The sequence below is a fragment of the Simochromis diagramma genome, unplaced genomic scaffold (genome assembly GCF_900408965.1).
Source record: "Simochromis diagramma unplaced genomic scaffold, fSimDia1.1 OVJJ01000171.1, whole genome shotgun sequence".
Taxonomy (NCBI): domain Eukaryota; kingdom Metazoa; phylum Chordata; class Actinopteri; order Cichliformes; family Cichlidae; genus Simochromis; species Simochromis diagramma.
Genome location: NW_024387222.1, coordinates 535,122 through 549,851, shown reverse-complemented (window position 1 = coordinate 549,851; position 14,730 = coordinate 535,122). Strand labels below are relative to the sequence as shown.

Below are 14,730 nucleotides of genomic sequence, written 5' to 3'. Positions count from 1 at the left end.
CTGAGATGGTGAGTCAGTCCCACAGACTGCTGAGTTTAAATCTCAGCTTTACAACAGAAAAATATGCTAACAGCCTTCTATAAAAACCGTTTGGGTCTCTTCTCTGAATGCAAAGACTGTGCGTGAGGGTGAAACTTTAAATTGTTCCGAGCCTTACACTGGGCTAGTGGTGCGGCTCAGATGCTAGCAGCTGCAGTTAGCTGTCTGCCTTCACTTTCACTCATCTGTCACTGAACTCGGTTTCTCGACCACGTTGTGGTTTTGGAGCTATTTAAAGGATTTTATTGCAAACATATTCGGTACACTGTGTGGGTAATTGTACTAAAAACCAGCCCGAGTCCTCCAGCGTTGGTGAGGAAGTAAGACCAACATCCTTTTTTGATCCTTCCTCTGAGGTAAAGTTTGGCATTTTAAGTGTCAGTGACAGTTTCAAATGTGCACTTCAGCACTGGATTACATTTTTATCCCTGGTGGTTTGTTACAATAAGAAACTCCTTCAGCATGCCTTCCCCCATCCATCAGCATTTCTGTCTTTTAGTTTTTATCCACATATTTATGAAATTGACAAAATTATAGAATTATGGTTTGCAAACATTTCTTAAAACTGTCTGGACTCGATGGGACTTAAACTGTAATATTTGCAATGAGCTAAAAAAGAGATTAGGGAGAAATAATTGGTATTGTTTAAATTACCAGTTAGAGGCTGGTAGATGACCCTGTAGCCCATTGTGGGCGACGGTGGAACATCCCAGCTGATCTTGAAGCGATTGTACCATTCCTCTGAGACACGCAGGTTCCTGGGAGCTAAGAGAGGAACTGAGAAGCAGAGAGGGACGAGAAAAGACAGATTATATGTATGCAAAGTGTTAACAAATATTAACCCTTTAAAACCGGTCAGAGCAGCATGCTCCGTTTTGCGTAACTATTTTTAAATCCCGGTAGCTCTGCAACCACGTGAGCTAGTGCAATAATTTTTTTTGCATATGAAACCGGAGGAGTTGTACTTGCATCTTATGCCATCAGCTTGTCCTCGGTCACAGTTTCCTTCCACATATAGCTTTGCAAAAACTGCATAAAAAGCACTTGCAGGAACAAAAACATAATATTCCAGAAACACGCTTTGCTGATCCGATCAGCTGTTTGTAACACTTCCTACGTCCATCAGCGTGAACTATCACATGTCCTCCATGTCCTGCCCAAAACCAGAAGTGACGTCATTTTGCGGAAATGTAGTTTTTTACCATCAGGGCCTTATGAGCCTATACTGGTTATCTTTGACTTTATGACTTTGTGTGGTTTCTGGGATGCTTAGGACTCATATTGCACTGCTGGAAATAGTTTATTTTGATGCAGATGCTGCTTTTTTTTGCAAATTTGCAGTATAATATTTATTTTCGTTTTTCCTGCAGTATATAAAAATTGGTGTATTTCAAAAATAAAACTATGAAGACACTCAAAATAAATTTCCTGTGGTGGGAAACTATTTTGTGCAACTTTTTTGTATTTACAGTTTTGAGGGATAAGCCTCTTAAATTTCTCTAACTAGAAATATATGTTAAAAAACAAAAACGATTTTCAATTTTTTTGTAGTTTATTGCACTTTTTTGCAATTTATGTAATTACTATGCACTTAATGCAGACATATTATTAAAATATAATGGTTGTATTGATGTATATCAACTTGAAATGCTCCCAAAAATGGCTCCACAGCATGTGAAAATATAATATAAGCTCTGGCGGACTTGGTTTTAATGGTAGGTCTTAAAGGGTTAAGGAACAAATATCGATATAGGCAAATATTTGGGCATTTTATGTGTGAGTGTCTGGAGTCAAAACAGGGAAAAAACTATAAAAGCAGAGTGAGAGAGAAAGATGGTGAAGCAGAAAAATCATTAACAAAGAGAACAGAGAAAAAACATGAAAGGGAAAGAAGAGAAGTCGGCTGTATACCAACAAACTGAAGCCACAGTTTAAATCGAAATAAGGTAAATCCAGCAGAAGCAAAAGTACTGAATATATTCCTCAGTACAGAATGATTAGAATGAGCTTTAATAATGAGACAGGAAGTACAGAGAGGAACTGCAAGGGCAGACGTCGAGTTGGCAAAAGGAAGATAATGACGAGTCAAAAAAGGCCTAAAAGTCTGATAACGCCTAATAAAATTTCAACTGTCGGCACAGCAGAAAAGTAAAGTCTCCCCACTGTTACAGAGTGTACAGTCGAATTAATCTGCCAGAGTGATATTAAAACCAGAGGACTTATCACTGGCTCGACAGCTGGGACACGTCCTTTGAAATGGCCGAATGGAATAATACGAATCTTAAAATAAAGTGCTTTCTTTGAGGAACGTGTGCTTTTCGAGCCGTCTGTACGTTCACATACATTTATAACCTCCGTGCAGCCTCCTCTGCTCTCCCACAGCCGTGATAGATTCCAGATCGCCGTGGTTAATGGGAAGCTGTGAGACTTTTTGGGTGGAAATCCCAGAGTGGATCTGCTGGCTGTTGAGTTGCACATTTGAAATGCTAAAAACCTCCCATCACTCTCCCTGAGCTGCAGCCGTCTCACCATTACTGCAACTGAACCCTCCAAATTGTGCCGGCTCTTCTGCCTCATTTTCCCTCTTCACCTTCCCGGCCGTTCACCATTAAAAAGCTAATCATGCTCTCTGCAAGAAAGCCGTACTCCCCCCACACCGCTGGTATCTGCTGCACCCTCATATGTTCAAATCCCTCTGTTATACCCGCCTCTTCGGTCGTATTATCTATTTTCACTGTGCCCTTCCTGGTCCTGAGAAAATTACCATCATCCTCTGAACTCCGTCTGCATTTCCTCCCACTATGTCTTCGCCCTTCAGGCCTGAGGGTAATGAGAATCTGGAGATTTAATGAAACTTTCAGAGTAAAAAAATGCTTTTTTGGGTGCTGAGGATCTAGGGTACTAATTCTGCATGCAGACGTCGTACTGGTTCCTCCATTGTACTCTGTGCATCTATCATCTAACAGTTGTTGAGATGACATCAAGTCCCCAAGCTGCTGCCCACTTTTTTAGTTCCTGTGGGAAATTAAAGCATTTTTACACAGCAGAGCATTAAGTCTTCCAAGACAACAGCCAACAATTTAATTGAGCAGCAAAATGTTATTCTTGAGTCTCGGTTAGAAAACGAGGAAAATGATCTAATTACAAACCCAATTCTGAAAAAACTGTGGAAAAGTCAGCAAAAGCAGAATGCAATCGTGTGTAAATCTCATAAATCTATATTTGATTCACCCTCCAACACAGAACTCAGAGATCAACAATATTTTTAAATATTAGATCAGTTTTAATCGGATGGCAGCAGAAAATCTCAAAAACAGCTGAGAGACGGAGAGAGTAAAGAAACTGTTTTTGGAATCTGAAAGAATCTCTGTCTGCAGGAAACAGCAAAAATCAGTCTACGTGACTTTGGGGCTCCTTTAAAAACAGGCATGATTCTGTCATGGAAACCACGGCATCACTGCAGGTTAAAGCTCGGTCACATACAGAAGCTGTATGGAAACATGACCCAGAAACACCACCTTCTTTTTGGACTGAGACAAAGTGGAAAGCTCTTTATTTCTGTTCTGAAGTTTGCATGTTTGATGGCAAAGGAACGCATGGATGTCTATGGAAGTGGCAGCTTGAACATCTGGAAAAGCACCATCAGTGCTGAAAGGCGCGCTCGGGTTTCAGAGCAACATCCAGGGGAGACTTTGCATTTCTCAGCAAGCCAATGCCCAACTGAAACACTTGGAGCATCAAACAAAAACTTTTATAAAGACAGCTCTAAAATGTTGAAGAACTAGAATTTTCTATCAGCCAACAACGGGACAACATTCCTCTCCAGTCCAGAAACGTCTCTCCTCGGTTCCCAGACGTTTCCAGGCTGTCACACGGGGATAAACCTGACTCTGTCCCATTTTTCAAAGTAAATCGAAATATTAAAGCCCTAAAAACATCTATTTTTGCTTGAGTGTTGTTATTTTTTCAAATTTAAATGCATGTTTACTTGAACTACCCAGATGTGTACAGATGGCTCCTAACAGCGTCACGAGCCACTGACTTAATGTTTTTGAGGAGAGACAAACTCTGTGATGCAGACTGTGGGCTGCAGCGTTCTGGAGAAACCACTCGTCCACGGTGCTACAGGAGTAACTGTCTGCTTCTTCTTCTCCAACAGCCACACGAGCCAACAGGAAGGGTAACAAGCACCGAGGGACCAGCACTGGTTCAAAATGAAGCATCTTTTGATGCTTTGAAGGTGTCATCTTTAAAAGCGTGGCTCTATCTGACTGGTCATCAACTGTTGACTAAATGATGTTACAGAAAAAAAGAATCGTGCTGGAATTACCAACTTTACTCGTCACCTGACAAACACACTGTGGCTGTGTTTGAAATCAGCTAAGTTGCTGTGGGAGGCTCAGTCAGTGCAGGCATCCTGCACCAGTGTTGATGTTTAACAGGCTGCGAATGCTTAGACCGCCGCATCGCCGCATCGCCGCACCGCCGCCACAGTAAACATGTCCGCTTCTCTGTGATGTCAGCGGCTTCTGACAAAACAACACTGTGTGATGTTCTGTTAATGAGAACACCTGAAACCACCTCGTTTGAAAAGATAAGCAGGACTCTTCTTGCCTGAAGGTATTTTTCCAAATAAAATGAACTGCAGACTTACAATCTTTTCTTTTTAGTGCTTCTTACAGATTCGAAGCTGCTTCAAAATCCAAATCGCACAAATTAAAACACCCTGCTGTCTCTTAAATTCATTCCTCATTCATTCCTCGTCACAACATATTCCACACCGAGGCTATGAAAGTCAATTATCTTCTAATTCTCGGTCTTAAATCTCTTTGCCATCAAGTTGGTAGTGACTTTTCTATCACATTATATTTGTTTCCCCGCCGCCCTCTCTGTATTACCCCCCACGTCTCCCTCTCTGATCGGCCCATCCTTCAGTGGATCAAACGCAGCTTAATCTGCCTCTTCTGTCACATTATCTATCTTCAGTTTGGAGCTAAAAACCCAATCATCCTCTCTGCATTCCCTGTCATGCCTCCCTCGGCGTTCGCCCCATCCCTCATAGGTTCAAATCCCAAGATTACACGGGCGCCGTTTGTCACATCATCCATCTCCACCTTAAAAAACGCAATCATCCCCCCTCCTCTCTCTCTGCAATCCCCGTCATTCTTCCCCAGGTGATCGTCTCATCCCTCACTACCTAACAGGAGCCATTCATCATCAGCGGGTGTCGCAGGCTCGTCGCTTAAAAAGCGGAGAACGTCGTTAGCGTCTGCTAATGTGTGTAACGCGTCGCACGGGGGAGACATGATGGGACGGAGCGGAAAGATGAACGACTTAAATTTAGAGTTTCCTCCACGCTAAAAGTGGAGTGTTTGTTCTGTAATGCACTTGGCGGCAGAGAAAATCATTAGCCTCTGCTGCACTCGCAGCGGCGCTCTGTCATATTTAACAAAAGAGGAAAAGATGCTTCCCGCATATTCCTGTCTTCAGCTCCACAGTAAAGCAAATGGATGCTGAGCACTGAGCGGCCGCCGTCTCTTTTCCTTCCTGGGAAACTGTCTCAGGTGTAATGAGCTGCAGAGATCTCCGGGGTTGGGTTAGGGAGAAAGTACGTTTTCCTATTTTTCATCTAAATACTTGTTAATGAAGGCAAAGTTGTAACGAAAAGCAAAACTGGAAGCGCACACCTAATTTCTAATAAAGGTTCGGCTCCAGTATTTTGAATCTAGCACTGACAGAGACTTTTCTATCTTGTTACATATTTCATCAAATCAATCAACGTTTTATCTTGTGCAGTGATTTAAACTTTACAATATAATTGAACCCTCTCTTTGCCCGTGTTGGCAGGAAGAAAAACGCCCCCTCAATCATTCAGCTTCCGGCAACATTTTCTTGAGCGTCCTGAACAAGATGAATGGCGAACCCTTTGCTGCTCGGCTTAAATTGTTGTGTTTGTTTCACAGTAATGAGACTTTAAGAAAGTGACAGCCGCTGTGGGCAGAAATGCATCTCTCATCCTCAACTCACCCACAACAGATTCTCCCTCTCAGGAGGCACAAACACCCGAGACACCAGCCCCTCGTTATGGGTCCCATTAGCAAACTTTTCCAAATCAGTGAAGTCGTTTCCACGTTTGATCCTGAAAATGCTCACTTTTTTTGCACCCTTGTGGTTGTGAACGTGACATTGACATTTCCACTATCTTTTAATTGCAAACCACAGCGCTGCTTTGTTCTGGCCTGTCTCCTGGTCCTCGCTGACCCTCAACACCTCCAGGATTGTCATCACCTGCACAGGAGGATTTTCTATCTCCCAGAATCTTTTTGGCCTTTCAGATCCAAACTTTGCTTCACATACTTGGTTTGAATTATGCTGAACTGATTGTTAAAAGAGACGTATGTTTATGATTTTATGAATACATATGGCTTTCTTCAATGAGTTATCTGTTGGCATAATTAAATCATTATATACTGAAACTTAGTGTAATATTATAACATGCTGAGATGGACAGCAGATGTACAGGACAACACATTTTCTGTCCTTCTTTGTTTTCTGTGTGATTTATACCACTGAGCCGTTTATTTTTTAAAGCCTGGCAATTGTTGAAGTGTGCAACAGCTTTGCTGGCCCGCAGTGAAAAGCCTTCTGTGTTATTAAACTGGAGAGTCGGGACCAAGCTAAATGGGGACTGGAGCACGAGGTCAACATTCACCACACTGGAGATCCAGGAGCAGCAACAACACGACTTGAAGGAAGCAACATAATCCTGAGAGCTGTTCATACATCACCAAAGACGGCATCGTACCCCAACTACTGACTATTCTTCAAATGATGTATCTTTATCCAAACCATGATAAATGTAAACATAACCAACCAAAAGAAAGAGAAACTAAAAATGAAACCAGGTCCTAAAACAACAACAAAACGTGACGGCACAGTGAGGACAGACGGTCTTCTGCAGAGCTCATCTTTTTAATCTGTGGTGGCAAAGAAACTTTAAAGTCAGGATGACACAGGCTAGTCGAACACGTGCTTTGTTGCCTTTACTCTGGATTCACTTTAGCTTCACATATTTAATCATTTAATATTCGAAGCATATCCTGCCACTGTCATACTCACAACATAACATCCACAGATTTTGAGGGCATTTCTCTGTTTGTTTTCACTTGAGATGTTTCCACTTTTCAAAGAGGACAAAAAGGAATAATAACGATAAATAAACAGAGGGTGAAAGAGGAATCCTGAAAACTGCGACTGAATGTAGAAATCAACCTCTATCAGATCAACAGGGAAGAGATCATCGTGGAAAACAAGCACCTTCACCTTTCTTCATCCCGGTCTTGCCTTTGTTCACTTTCATCCTTCTTCCTGTCTGCTCTGTCATGACAAGATTTTCCCGGCACAAATCCAATAATACTTTAGTCTGTCTACAGCAGCAGGACTGTGCCGGAGATCAGAGCGCAAAGATGCCAGAGAGTGTCGGAGGGTCACAAGTGTGGCACTCTGATCCACAGCAGCTTCTCAGCTCTACTTTCAAATCCCAGCCGGGGTTATTTGTCCAACTATAACAAACTACTCCTACAGTCAGCTGGGAGGACAACATGAAGTTTCTCCACCATGTGTTTCTTCTTTTTCTACACTATGCCAGTATTTTTAGACACAAGAAGCTGAACAAATGTGAGTACAACTGGCTTAGAAGATCAGATATGATACAAATAACTTGCTGAATGAATAAATAAGCATAAAAAAGAAACATTAAAATGGTAAATAGACTGGTTCTAATAATAATAACAACAATAATAATGATACAGCTCTTTTTGACTGAACACTCAAAGAGCTAAATGATATTAAGAGGTTCCACAATGTTCTGTCCCTTCTAGGTTACATATTTGTTTTCCAGTGTGGTTATTATTCACGTCTGACCACTTGCTGCTGTCCTTCAAAGGTCTGTGTCTCAAAGTGACAGTCAAATCACAACAGCAGTCGCCACACGGTGCTTCATATTGTGCAGCAAAGACCCCACAACAGTGCAGAGAAAACCCCAACAATCAAACAATTCCCTATGAGCAAGCACTTGGTGACAGTGGGAAGGAAGAAACCTGATCAGAGCCAGGCTGAGGGGAGGGGCATGTGCTGGGATTTGTTCTCCAGACTCAAACGTTAGAGCAGGACTTCCTGTAAACCAAACCATCCATCCTGTAAACAGCGTAGAGATGCACAAGCAGGCTTTGAGGGCTAAATCTAAATTGTTTATTAATTAATTAATTTTGTATCATCATCTTGTATATCCATCATTTACAGAATCAAAAAAGTCTGTCTTTCTTCTTGTATCGCTGTTTCCTGGTCTAATTTGTATGCTTGTGTTAGACAGCAGATAAGTTGGTGTCAAGTGGAACTCCAGCTCTGCTCTGAGGTCCTGATCACAGGTTAATGATAAAACACGATACTGCAGACGACTTAAAAAGAGCAGAGAGTGAAGAAAAGAAAGCGGAAGAAACAGAAGTCAAGCGAACTCAGCATCAATATGACTCACGCGTCCGTCCCGTCGCGGCGGCTGCCGGTCCGTCTCCCTCGGGGTAAACGGGAGTGATGGAGACTTTGTACTCTGTGTCTGACAGCAGAGGCTGCAGAACCAGGCTGTTCTGACCAGTGGGCACTGTTCTCTGTAAGCACAGAAAGACCAGAGTCAGGACAGTTTTGAAAGACAAGCAAAGCCGTTAATGTTTGACTTTAACATTTAGACATTTCCCCATCCTCAGTCTCTCTGCACTGATGTGACATTTCACCTCCCAAAGTTCAGCTGCCAGTCAAACAGAGAAACTGCACTCTGCCGTTTCCTTGTTTCTAATCTCGATAGTTTCCACAGCTCATCGTCCAGTTTTGCTTTGTAATATTAAACGTGTGGACTTTTCCAGCTGCTTCTTAATCATGTTGCACCACATACGCTCACTGCAGGATCACTTCATGTAGATCAGATGTAACAGCAGGATAACGTGACTGCTGAGGTTTCTCGATTTAACAGGACCTCGAGTTTGCTTTAAAAAAAATAGGAAAATGATGTTTCTGCAAACCCAAAAGATTTGTGCATGTCTTCAGTGATTTGATTATAATTTGTGTCCACGTGCAGAGATGCGTTTGCGTCTAAATGATTGTTTCTTTGATCATTCTCATTACCCTCCCTCTTCCTTCACAGCATGACCGAGGTGACGGACTGCGACTGAGAACGTCTTCAAGCATTCTGCATTCTTCCCTCTGTTTGTTGATGTTTTTAGTAGCATTTCTGTATCTGCATTCAGTCTTTAAACCCACTCTGAAAACTTTTGAATGAATTATGGTAAAACGCTGCAGGGACGTCGACTGTGTTTACATTAGCAGGTCATATGTGTTTAAAATTAAATCAAATTCGTGTGTTTTTTAAATTAAAATCAAACCAGTTTTTGTTTCTTTTTCGCTTGATCTTCAGTCCAACAGCTCACCGGTGGGTTTGTTGGTCTCTCTGACTCCCGTCTCCCTTTTTTGTGCTTTGTGTTCCAAATACATGTTTTTTTTTTATTGTTAATATTTTATTATCATTTTTTATTTTCCATTCTTTGAACTCCTGTCTCATGTGTTGGCTTCCTCTGAGCCATGGATTTAGAGTCTAACAAGGGCGGATTTAAAAATGAGTTAACAAAGAGAATTAAGATTTCTAAAGCACGAGCTAGCAAAAAAATAGTATTAGCCTTTTTAATAGAGGTGAAGGAGGGAGAGTGGCTGCAGTGGACTGCGAGGTTTCAAAGTGCTGCAGAGGTTAATTGTGTCCAGGTGTCCTCCTCACCTGTGGGCGAGCTGAGTCTTTTATTAAAACTGATGATCTCACACTGAAGACAATCTAATCTGCTTCTTTACCCCGTGGACATCTTTCCTCTCTCTTCATCTCTGCTTCTCTCGATTTCTCTGCTGTTGTTTGTCTCACCACATCTGCTGTTCATAAATTATACTTATATGGTGACTTATATTATTTATTTTTGTTCTTTGAATCCGAAACCCAGTGGAGCTCTCTTTGTTTTTATTCTCCAAAACCTCTGGCTCATTTCCCCTCCGCTCATCTTAAAGTATCACCTTCTCTTCCACACTCTTCCCCCTTCTGTTATTAAACTCTATGATACACATATATATATTTTATGTATGATGACAGTAATTTCCAACCAAATCCAATTGGAGCAAACTGAAAAGGATGGCGTCGTCTGGTTGTGGCAACATAATAAAAGAAAATCTTGACAAATTCAAGTGGCTCCTCACATTCTATTGGTTAGAAAGAAGCCAAATCTTCTCTCAGTAAACTGGACATATTATATCAGCCGAGCCTTATGATACAGTTAAGAAACACTCGTCTGTTATTTGATCTGCATAAAGCATGCTGTGAATGCTCTAAGTGGCTCTGTGAAGGGAAATGTTTGTATTTTACATATGATTGAACACAGAGCTCATTTCGCTCCAGGTAACCAGAGCTATTGTTGTATTGTGCGTAGGAGAAATCTTTAAAGGTTGAGCTCTCTCTGCTGTCTGTCTGTCTGCTGGGCCAGTTTGCATTCTGAGCATGTAGAGTCTGGCCCGACTCCATTCGCAAAACTTCCACTTTCTAAAAAAACAGAAAGAAATTCTTATACGTGTCAGTCAGAGCAGCACTGTGGGCCTTAACAAATCAATTTCAGCCCAGCCTGATGAAAAAGGCAGCAAGTCTCTAAACTGTCACACTGTCACACAGTTGGAATAAACCACCTCCAGCTGCACTCCCTTTTTTACTCCAACCTCTTTGTAAATGCAAACGCGGTCTCATAAAGTATTTATGTGATCCAGAAACACAATCTTGTTTTGACAGAGGCTCCACGCAGGTCTGGAATATTAAGTTTGATCCACCTTCGCTGGAACAACGAGGCTTAAAGGTAAACTGCAGGGTAGACAGTCAAACACACAGCTGACAGAGTCAGAGTGCGATGACACAAGAACTCAAAAGTACAGTTTTTAAATTCAATGTTGCTGAAACAAAGTAATAAAAATAAATTAATCTATCTGATGGAGAAATCACTCATCTTTGGAAAAGAGAGTTTATTACAGAGAAATGGCTCTTTCAAAATAAAAGCTATACTATACGCTTCTATATTCTCAGCAGCATATTAAACATATCAGGTCCCCATAAGGAGAATCATGTGCTAACGGCTGTCTAAATGACTCGGGTAAAGTTTGTAGCATGCTTGTTGTTTTTGTCTGCTTCCACTTGTCTTTGCACTAGGATGATGTCGGAGTAAATGTGCAGTCATATTCGTTGTGTTCCCACTAGTGCTGTCAGCGTTAATCTCGTTAAAACGACATTAACACCATAACGCGGCAAATCTCCGTTAACGAGTTACCGCGGATCGCCCCGTGCGTGGGGCTGGACGGCATCAACACCTTAACAAGCTAACTGCGCTAACACACTAGTTCCCACCAATTGAGCATTGCGGCACATCCGACACACTGTTTTACTTTAGTCCATGACGCGCTTACCTTCAGGGTCATACTTCACATGAAAACCAAGATGGTTCCAAAGGCCAGATCTGAATGAGGGTGGGGGAGGTTCAATTTCGGGTAGCGTTGAGGCAGTTGCCATGTTGCAACGAGCGCTCAACACAGACAGCATCGTCAGAAGAAAAGTTGATAAAATAAATAAAAAATTTTGTATTGTTCGATACATATGGGTACCAAACCGAAAGCACTGTATCGAACTTGTTGCACCCCTAATAAATACATAAACACACCACAGCCAGTCAGTGTGACAAAACTAATGAATAATGTTGAACTGTCAGTAGTCTTGTTTAAATCATTTTTATGATAAATCCAAATAATCGCCCTAGATCCAAGTGGGGACGCATCCCTTATGTTGCCAACCAAGCGGGAACCTCCGGGGGCTGAAAACTGAAGCTGAGAAGAAACCTGCAGTTCCTTTAGTGGCCACTTGGGGAGAAATCCTCATAAACTCTGGTGTTAACATGCCTAGCTTTGCAGTAGTGGTCGACATCACTGACGATGTTAAAGAAGAAACACCTTTAATCTTAGATGAGGACTTTGAGCTCAGGTCAAGTCATAAGAAGCCTTCAGTTTATTACAGGACATTTTTGACAGCTGGTAGCTGCTGGACGCACAAATCCTGGAGGTTTGTGAAGCTAAATGCAATAACTTTGGAGAATATATATATATCAAAGACACTTACTGTTAAATATCCGAAACAGACCTAACATTAACAAAAAACAAATAAACAGAGAACTGGAAGTGGATCAGACACACTAAATGAGCAGTTAGGGGACAGACATTTCTGCTGAATGATGCCAAAGATCACAGTTAAAAAGAAATGGGTTTGGATTTCTCCCTCATGAAACCACACTTATGGTGTTTAGACCTAAATGGCTTCCATTAGCTAAAACCGGCAATTGAGACATGGCTCAAAGATCAGAAATTAAAGCTTTAGTGCAAAACACTGTATTTATTGATTATTTTCTAATAGCTGTGAGTGTCACACACAGACAGCTACAGTTTTTTAAGAAAAAGATCCCTTAAACTTTTTAATCCCCAGTTTTTAACCTCCTGGAACAAGAATCTGCTCCCGAGCAGTGAGAGCCAGAACCCTGCACACGGTGGAATTGCTCTTGATGCCCGGCAGCTTTGGTTTATTGGACGCTGAATGAAGCGGCACAGGGAAATAATGGAGCTTCAATGAGTTGAGCATCACAGCTGCCTGTGGACAGATGGCTTCAGAGTTGAGTCACGCCATGGCTATGGTGTAGACACCATCATCTGGTATGGCAGTGACACAGCCATCTGAATGAACCGAACCATTAACTTCTAGATTTATAAGCTTGTAGAGACCTAAGCACTGAGAAATGTTTCATTTATTCGTGCATTAATTTTCTAGTACAAGTCTAGCAAGAAAGAACCAGACCAGGTTACAACCTTAGAGGTTGTAACCCAAAAAGTACGGATTGGAAATGTTCCCGTCAGACTGCACAGGTGCACCACAAACACAATCATACCTGCTAATTACAGCTAAGTAACAGACTAATAACACGCTAGCATTTCACTCCCTGATGTCTGTATCTGACAGCAGGCCACAGAGTGTTTGTCAGATGAAAAAAGCTTCATAAGGCACCAACAGACTCAGTGGCTTCAGTCAGAGGAGGCGAGCTCTGATTGCCTACAGTTCCCCGTGTCAGGAAATTGGGCATTTTGATGTGGGAGGCACTGGGGACAGACTGACTTGTGGAGTCCGTCTGAAGGACAGCTGGCTTCTTAATACCTCTGTGATGGCTTCATGCTTCTGCCCAGGAGGTCAAAATTTGACGATAACAATGGAAATGCAGATATTTCTATCAGCCAGAGAAGAACAGGACAAAATCTAAGACATAAACACGCGATAATTAAATAATATAAATAATTCAAAAGTTGCAAAAAGGCCAAGGAAGTCTGATTTCTGGCTTTTCTTTGCTGCGTGTTCCTGTGATGCAGAGCGTTCTGTAATCGTGTTACAAAACCACTAATATCCACAATTTAATTACATATAATATGATTTGTTGCAGCTGCAGATCTAACATTACACGTTAGCTCTTTAGGACAAGATTCCACCAGTGAAGATGAAGTGGGATGAGCCACATATCAATAACACGTAAATGAGACGCGCTCCTTCGGTGGCGCGTTGCCCTGCTTTGGCAGCCGAGAACCACAGAGTGAAACTTTGAACAAAGCAGGTGTTTTTCTCTCCCCCCACAGCAGATAGACATCTAAATAGTAGCTATTGAGCGCAGCACTTGGTGATTCATAACCTGACCGGATTGCCAAACAGAGGCCACAGCTGTTCGCGCTTTGATAAGAGATCTCATTTAACAAGCCGCCGGTGCGAGCAGCTGGTGGCTCTTTATTGTCAGGATGAAAAGGCTGAAGCGGGACCTGTGTCCAGAGTGGGCCTCTGGTGCGGTGGCAGCACAACCAGCACACAACGACACACACCAGCGAAGTCAAAAGTCACAGGAAGATGAGACGGTTCTGGAGATATTTGACACTCGTTAACCTGGCAAAGGGAACACCCGACCACTTAGGATTACAAAGAACCTTGGAAGCCATGCTCTACATTTATTAACACCAAAGAGACAATTATTACAGAATAAATGTGATTTGCACAAATGTGAAAGAAAACAATGAGAGCATGAAAAAGAAAAAAGTCTTTGTGATGCATGTAAAGGTGTGTGTGAGCAGAGTTTAAAGACAGGAAAGCTGGGAGTTTGTCTTTAATTAGGATTCGAAGCAGCTTTTATCATGAAAACTAATCACACTGTAAACATGACATGTCCTTCTCACGGGGACTTTTAGTCAAAACCCTCCTCATCACCGAGAACCAGACAGACATCTTGAATAGTTGAGCAGGAACCGTGAAGTTTGACCCTGATTACTGAGGACAACTATCTTTTAAAGCACACCCCCTCCCCACACACCCAGATTCCAGGCGTCGCTAACACTTTTGCCTGGAATATTCCACATCAGGTTTCCCACATGCACGTGCTGTTGGTAAAATCACAGTGTTGAGAGGTTTTTCTTTTTTTGCGTCCTTCCTGTGTGGCAGGAGTGCAGAAAGCATCAATGCCCTTTTCCCCCTTTGATTAAATTGCCATTTAAGTGGAAGTGGAC

At 42.0% G+C, this 14,730-nt stretch overlaps 1 protein-coding gene across 2 annotated transcripts in view; it reads right to left on the bottom strand.

Moving 5' to 3' along the window:
- The window catches only part of LOC120746560 (collagen alpha-1(XIV) chain-like), a 160,301-nt gene that overhangs the window by 63,505 nt on the left and 82,066 nt on the right, over positions 1-14,730 (bottom strand). For both annotated transcript variants that reach the window (XM_040051980.1, XM_040051981.1), the window contains 2 exons: positions 8,573-8,702; positions 694-816 (listed from right to left, as the gene is read on the bottom strand). In XM_040051980.1, coding sequence (XP_039907914.1) covers positions 694-816; positions 8,573-8,702 — 253 coding nt within the window. The remainder of the gene's footprint in view (positions 1-693; positions 817-8,572; positions 8,703-14,730) is intronic.